This window comes from Sinocyclocheilus grahami, unplaced genomic scaffold, assembly GCF_001515645.1.
Source record: "Sinocyclocheilus grahami isolate Dianchi unplaced genomic scaffold, SAMN03320097.WGS_v1.1 scaffold109.1, whole genome shotgun sequence".
Lineage (NCBI taxonomy): Eukaryota > Metazoa > Chordata > Actinopteri > Cypriniformes > Cyprinidae > Sinocyclocheilus > Sinocyclocheilus grahami.
This window is the reverse complement of record NW_015505288.1, coordinates 1,306,872-1,314,648: the sequence shown is the minus strand read 5'-3', so window position 1 is coordinate 1,314,648 and position 7,777 is coordinate 1,306,872. Positions and strand designations below refer to the sequence as shown.

General features: G+C 34.8%; 2 protein-coding genes across 2 annotated transcripts in view; one reads left to right on the top strand and one right to left on the bottom strand.

Annotated features, from left to right (window-relative positions):
• mrpl37 (mitochondrial ribosomal protein L37) overlaps positions 1–4,482 on the top strand; it is a 10,101-nt gene extending 5,619 nt beyond the window's left edge. Inside the window, exons 4-7 of the mRNA XM_016277131.1 lie at positions 1,421–1,606; positions 1,806–1,957; positions 2,585–2,788; positions 4,325–4,482. Coding sequence (XP_016132617.1) covers positions 1,421–1,606; positions 1,806–1,957; positions 2,585–2,788; positions 4,325–4,402 — 620 coding nt within the window. The 3' untranslated portion in view covers positions 4,403–4,482. The remainder of the gene's footprint in view (positions 1–1,420; positions 1,607–1,805; positions 1,958–2,584; positions 2,789–4,324) is intronic.
• An 81-nt stretch (positions 4,483–4,563) lies between these two features.
• The window catches only part of ssbp3a (single stranded DNA binding protein 3a), a 63,481-nt gene continuing 60,267 nt past the window's right edge, over positions 4,564–7,777 (bottom strand). The window contains exons 28-29 of the mRNA XM_016277161.1: positions 6,115–6,216; positions 4,564–6,040 (exon numbers count right to left, since the gene is read on the bottom strand). Coding sequence (XP_016132647.1) covers positions 6,011–6,040; positions 6,115–6,216 — 132 coding nt within the window. The 3' untranslated portion in view covers positions 4,564–6,010. The remainder of the gene's footprint in view (positions 6,041–6,114; positions 6,217–7,777) is intronic.

Genomic DNA, 7,777 nt, shown 5'->3' with positions numbered 1-7,777 from the left:
AAATGCAACAACATCACCCTCACCGCATCGCGTGCACCGCTGATAAGGCTCCCTGATGCACACCTAAAAGTCAAATATACCGTTTTTTTCATTTGAATGCAAATTTTTATTTTAAATTTGACTAATAATCCTTTTTTTTTTCCTCATCGCAGGCAGGCACGGCACTCATTTCAGCGTGTTTGTGTGTTCTGTTGGCTCTCTACTTGTCACTCATAACACGCGCCTTTAAATGAAAAAAGCGTGAAACTATCGTGTGATATATTGAACATTTATTCTATCGATGATGGTGTACCGTCGATAAATATCGATACAGTTTTATCGCCCAGGCCTTGAGTGTGTGTATATATATATATATATATATATATATATATATATATACAGTATATAATGTGATATATTCCTGTGATGGCGAAGCTGAATTTCAGTATTATTACTCCAGTCTTCAGTGTCACATGATCCTTCTGAAATCATTCTATGATGAATGATGGTTGTCTAGATATATGATGGTTGTCTAGAAACTTCTTCTTATCGATGTTGAAAATAACTGTGTAGCTTAATATGTTTGTGAAAACAGTGATTTCAGAATTCCTTAATGAAATAGAAACAGCATTTATATGAAATCTTTCATAAGATAAATGTATTTGCTGTCATTTTTGAGCATTCCAACACACTGAGTAAAAGTATCAATTAAAAAAAAAGCTTTCTGATCCCAAATTTGGAATGTTTAATTATTCAAAATGTTGTAGTATTCAAAATGGATGTAGAATTAATTATTCTTTACATATATTTATGTGTTTATTATGTGTGTATATGTATATATGTGTATATATATATATATATATATATATATATATATATATACAGTATATAATGTGATATATTCCTGTGATGGCGAAGCTGAATTTCAGTATTATTACTCCAGTCTTCAGTGTCACATGATCCTTCTGAAATCATTCTATGATGAATGATGGTTGTCTAGATATATGATGGTTGTCTAGAAACTTCTTCTTATCGATGTTGAAAATAACTGTGTAGCTTAATATGTTTGTGAAAACAGTGATTTCAGAATTCCTTAATGAAATAGAAACAGCATTTATATGAAATCTTTCATAAGATAAATGTATTTGCTGTCATTTTTGAGCATTCCAACACACTGAGTAAAAGTATCAATTAAAAAAAAAAGCTTTCTGATCCCAAATTTGGAATGTTTAATTATTCAAAATGTTGTAGTATTCAAAATGGATGTAGAATTAATTATTCTTTACATATATTTATGTGTTTATTATGTTTGTGTGTGTGTATATGTATATATGTGTATATATATATATTAGTTTTTTTTATTGACAAAGCTGTATTTAGATAAAAAATGCATTATTTAACCACTTCTGTTAAATAATATGCAAAATCCATCTGTTCCTAGGAGAGGACGTGTTTCAGGTCAGAGGTCAGAATGGGTTGCTGTTGAACTCCATGACCCCTTTACCGGTGGTGGCTGGACAGGAGCAGATCCAGAGCACTGCTGATCAGGCTCTGGAGACCTTCTATCCCATTGCCCCCACCATTGACCTTCAGAACACACATGTTTACCAGGAGAAGAACGACACAGGTCAGCCACTGACTTAATTCACAATCACTCACAGCAAATTCCTGAAAAACAACAACTGAAAGTAATTTATTACAGTGGTCAATCAGCCAGTGTTTTTTAATTAAAAGTGACTTTTAGCATGTTTAATTTGAAGTCATTTTCACATGATGGCAAAAAGAAATATTATCGGTTAATTAATTGCTTCTTTTCCTTTCGCCAGGATTCAGAAAGGACTATCCTTACCCTCATGCCCACACTCTCTTCCTGATGGAGATGGGAAATACCCCAAAACTCCTTCCTGAACAGCTCCGTGCTAAAATGGTAATGTTCACCTTTGGAAATGCGCTGGCTCGAGCACAAGCCTTGTATGGGGTAAGATCCTTGCATCATTAAAACATTGATTTCAACTATTGATAAGGGCTTGGCAACACGATGTACACTGCTGTTCAAAGGTTTTGGGTCAATAAGATTTTTCTCTTTATTTTCTGTTAAGAAATTAATACTTTTATTCAACAAGGATGCATGAAATTTTTCAAATGTGACAGTAAATACTTCAACCGGAAAAAATTTGTTTAAAATTTATGCAGTTCTTTCAAACTTTCTATTTATCAAAGAATCCTGAAAAAAAAAATATATATATTCAACACAATTTTTCCTTGGTCTTAAACAAGGCTGTATATACTGCTAATTGTTGTGAATCCGTTCAAACTGTTTCAATGTTTTTAACATCAGTAAAAAATGTTAAAATCTCCAGATCTCCAAATGGCATTCTTTTAGTGCAAAATGTATGTAGATAAATAAGTGGTGTTTGTTACTTTGTTTTCCTATGTTGGCACATAGAAATAAACAATATTCTAGATAATTCTTCCTTGTGTTAATTTAGTAAAAAAACTGTTAAATATGATCTTGCTTCTTTGTACTCTGCATGTTCAGTTGAGTTTGTCAGTAATGATATAAGGCAAAAAAGTAGTTTCCAGATGTTCTCTCATCTTTTTGCAGAAGGAGCCCAGTGTCCTGGAGAAGCCCATCGTGGTGCAGAGCGTGGCCACTAATGGCCGTCTATTCCAGTTTGTGGTGTTTCAGCTCAACACGACTGACCTGCAGTCTGACAGTGGAGTGAAGAATCTGGCATGGGTGGACGAGGACCAGCCTCTCTATGAGTTTGCCAAGGTCAAGCCTCTTATCAAGAAGAAAGTTGTGCAGGTAAGGAGTTCATTTAGATAAATTAACTTTGACTATCAAGATTTGGCTTTAAAGAAATTAATACTTTTATAAATAGTGCATTAAATTGATTGTGACAGTAAGGCATTAATGATGTTACAAAAAATTATATTTTAAATAAATGCTGCAAATTGTGGAAAAAACAAACAAACAGTTGTGTGGCTTTTTTTAAACATAACATTACATCACAATATTACTGTTTTTTTTTAATCACATAAATTCAGCCTAGGTAAGCATAAGAGACTTAAGTCAAAAATATTTTGAAAAATCTGTAGTGTATGGCCTATCCAACAAATATTTCAACTTTATTTAATGGCAGGGTTCTTAAATTTAGTTAGTTGATATTAAATGTGGTTAAACATTTGTTTTGACTATCTCAGACGAATTTTGCTGTGCAGAAAGCCACTGTTTATTTTTTGCTTACAAGGAAACGTTACTTGCTTAGAAAGTGCTGAACAATACTTGGAATTCTGTGCTCAACAAATTAGAATTCCACTAACTGAGTTGTGATGTATAAGAGGGTGGTGTCAAGTAGGGATGCACGATAAATCGCATGCGATGTTTAACGAGTTGTGTGGCTTTTTTTAAACATAACATTACATCACAATATTACTGTTTTTTTTTTAATCACATAAATTCAGCCTAGGTAAGCATAAAAGACTTAAGTCAAAAATATTTTGAAAAATCTGTAGTGTATGGCCTATCCAACAAATATTTCAACTTTATTTAATGGCAGGGTTCTTAAATTTAGTTAGTTGATATTAAATGTGGTTAAACATTTGTTTTGACTATCTCAGACGAATTGTGCTGTGCAGAAAGCCACTGTTTATTTTTTGCTTACAAGGAAACGTTACTTGCTTAGAAAGTGCTGAACAATACTTGGAATTCTGTGCTCAACAAATTAGAATTCCACTAACTGAGTTGTGATGTATAAGAGGGTGGTGTCAAGTAGGGATGCACGATAAATCGCATGCGATGTTTAACGCGCATCTTATCAGTAAAGCCGGTTCTGTAATCAGCGGTAAATCTCCATCACCTGCGGGTTTTCACATTGAGCAGCATTAATGTAGTTAATGCAAATCTTACCCTGGAGGTCCAATGCGCTGCAGAGTTTAGCTCCAACCCTGATCAAACTCCGCTACCTGTGATTTTCTAATGATCCTGAAGACATTGATTAGCATGCTCAGGTGTGTTTGATTAGGGTTAGAGCTAAACTCTGCAGGAAAGTGGATCTCGTGGGCCAGATTTGTGGATCCCTGAACTACACAGAGCCCTTGTTCACTGACGAGCTGCGCGAAACCACGTTCATATTCGCGCGATTTTTTGCGCAGCTCGTCAGTGAACAACGGCTCAGTGTAGTTAATGCTGCTCAATGTGAAAGCCCGCAGGTGATGGAGATTTACCACTGATTACAGAACCGGCTTTCTGAGGAGATGCGCGTTAAATATCGCATGCGATTTATCGTGCAGCCCTAGTGTCAAGCTTTGTCGACTGAACATGTCATGCTCTTCATTATAGGTCCCTGCTGGTTTGTCGGGATATCAGCCTAACACCTTCAAGAAGTTCCTGGCACTTTATTTACAAGGAGCAGTGTGAACAGACCAAAGCACCTTTGCCAGAAATATGCCAGAATTATTTTAATATGTCAAACTCCCATAATTGAAAAAATAATTAAGAACTGTGAATAAAATGTTGGCCGTTGAGACTAACCATGACTGTTCATTTGAATGTCTCTTAACTAATATTGACAGAAACATTTGTTATTATACATATTTACTTGCAGAAGAGATGAGACTTGAAATAGTTGTATGAACAAAAAAATAATTTAATCATAAAAATTACACAAGTCATTTCACTGTGTATTCCAAGGAACATAATACATACAGTAAAGGCTAAACAACATGATGTAACAGGTCAAGTAAGGCGGTACAATATTAAGACAGACTAGGGAAGAGAAACTTAAAATATATAAACTCAGCAAAAAAAATGAATCACCCCTTTTTCAGCATACTATATTTTAAAGATAATTTTACAAAATCCAATTTTTTGGAAAGTGTTTAAACAATGTTTTTCAAGCTTGTTCATTGAACAGGGCGATAGGAAGGACAGCTAATCATCCTCACAGTGGCTAACCACGTGTCCCCCCAGAAGCTCAGGAACTTGCAAATACCTTAGTGTGGTGGTCACACAAGACTTTTTACTTTTGATATAGACACCCCCTTTATTCAGGGACTCAGTATTCCATTTCTGTTCACCACATCTGTGAAACTTGTTCAGTTTGTCTCAGCTGTTGAAATTGTTAATACAAATATTTACACATCTCAAAATATTTGAAGGAAATAAAAGCAGTTGAATGTGAGAGGGCATTCCTTCTTGGCTAAGTTTAGTTAAATAACTGTCTTTTGGGTGTTAGCGGCACGTTTTTAACTGTGACTAAAGGCAAACAGCAATGGGTCAAAACACTACAATGGCACAAAGGAAAATGAAAACCAAGCCAGTGAGAAAAGATGCAGTGTTGCATGATGAAGTGTGTTTTTGGGTGGGAGTTTGGTCAAACACAACAACTCTTGATTTCATGTCATCTTCTGAGTGTCCCATGGAAAAATGTCCCACATTAGGCTCATTAAAAGGCTTTAGCAGTAAAATCCATTGTTATAAAATATCATGACATTGAACAGAAGTAGTAATTTTATTTAGCTAACAGTCCATTGTATTTCCCCAAGTATGCGATGAAGGAAATTATAGCAGAATGCTAGATTTTTTTGTCATTCGCATTGGTGCATATCAAATCTACTGTAGCCTAAGGTGTAGATCCTAAAATACTCTTAATGGAATGTTACACACATGCTGCACATCCTCGCTGAAGTACATAGTATTCTGCACTACATCCACAGTGTAAATGTTGTCATGGTCCTGAAATTTTGAGATCCACTTAACAAAAAGAAGCAAATTTATGTTGTCTTGGTGTGTGTGGGCTTCTATGTTAAAGTTATATGAAAATATTGGAGTGGTTTAAAATGATGGAGCTCTCATCTCAGACAGGTCCTTCCTCTATCCGTGCTGAAATGAGAAGCATCCACCCTCATCCAGAGCTGCGGTAGGATTTGGTTCCTATGGATGTGTGAGGTTAGACTCAACTGGTTCTTGGTGAGGTTGGTCCTTGTTCTTTAAGACATGTGGTGTCTTGGTGCTGGAGCTCATCCTTCACACACTCATTGTCATTGTCGGTGAGTACTGAAGGAAGAGAAAAGTTCATTTATACAGGCCCCCCAAAATCCATCAAGTCATATGTTTGTTTTGGCACTCACGTTTTCATTTTGGAAAGAGTGTAGGAAACTTCCTCCTAATTCACTGTCATCTCGTGGCGTTCCTGGTGGATTTATCATGCTGCTTAGATTATTAGGAGAGTTCTGAGATTGTAAAGAAGAAAACTCCATCAAGATGTCAGTCAGCAGTATTCTTTAGTTTAATGATGCTTCTATTGGATGAAACACTTTTGAGAATAAAATGTATAATTATAGGCACGTAACATCTAAAAGCCATCATTGCTAAGATTAATTGGGCCTAAATGATCTGTCGCGTTTTATTATTTATTGACAACTATAGAACACAAATATTTAACAACCTATAATTGATAAACTTATAATAACAAACTTCAAATCCATTATACAGAATTTCCACACATTTTAACCAAAGAATTTCCAGGATTTAAAAAAAATTCTATATATATTTTTCCAAATAACTGCGATTGCATTCACAAAGAACAATTTCTGATGTACATTACCATTCAAATTTATGGAGTAAGATTTCTGAAGTGTTTTTGAAAGACTGCATTTATTTGATCGAAAATACATTAGAACTGTATAAATATTAACTTCTTTATTTGGATATATTTTAAAATATCAATTATTTCTGTCATGGCAAAGCGGAATTTCCAGCAGCAATTACTTCAGTGTCACATGATCCTTCAGAAATCATTCTTACCAGTGTTGTTTAATAATTTTATGGAAATTTTGTTGTCAGGATTCTTTGATAAATAAAAGAACAGCATTTATTTGAAATACACATTTTTGGGAAACTACAAGTTTCTAGTGTCACTTTTGATCAATTGAATGCATCCTTGCTAAAATAAGAATTAATTTCTTTTAAATACAGAAAATCTCACTCACCCAAACATTTGAATGGTAGTGTATATTCTACATAAAAATTTCCAAGACTATGATTTTCCCTGATCTTCCCAAACTTGGAAATGACAAATTTTAAATTCCCTGATATTTCCAGGTTTTCTGTGATAAACGGAAACGCTTATTATTCTAATTGTAACAGTTGACTTTTTACCAATTGTAAAGCTTATAATCAGGGTGCGAACTACGGGGGAGCTAGGCTCCCCTTAATAAGACATGGGATCCCCTGAAAACGGGATTTGTGAAATTTTGGGAGGTCTCAAAAATATTGACAATGTGTAATTTTGACATGCAATTTCAGTTTTGAGTAATGTGATCATTGTGGATTGTTATGTGTAAAATTGCAAAAATATAATTCATTCATGCGTGACTAAACCTAATTCACTTCAATAAAGATAACTATACATGCTATTCTTTTCATGAGCATCAAGGTGTGGGGGGCGCTGCGGTGCAAATTCCACTCGTGTAGAAAAAATATAAACGTTGGACTCTGTGGTCGATTCTGTGTTAAGGTAAGGCATGTTATTTGTAATTATGTGTTGTGGCTGGGTTGTTATAGGTCTGCGTGACTCTCGATGTCTTAGGCCTAACTGAACGGAGGAATTATGGTATTCTTCTGTAGCCTGACGAAGAGTAACTTTACGTTAACCGTTGTTCATGTGAACTCAAAGACAGCCTGATGCTTTGTTTATAGACTATTTGTGGGTGGCTGTTTGTTGTTTCACCTATCAATTCGTGTCGATAAAGTATAATAGGGTAAATCCTGTATAGTGATTTATCCTGTATA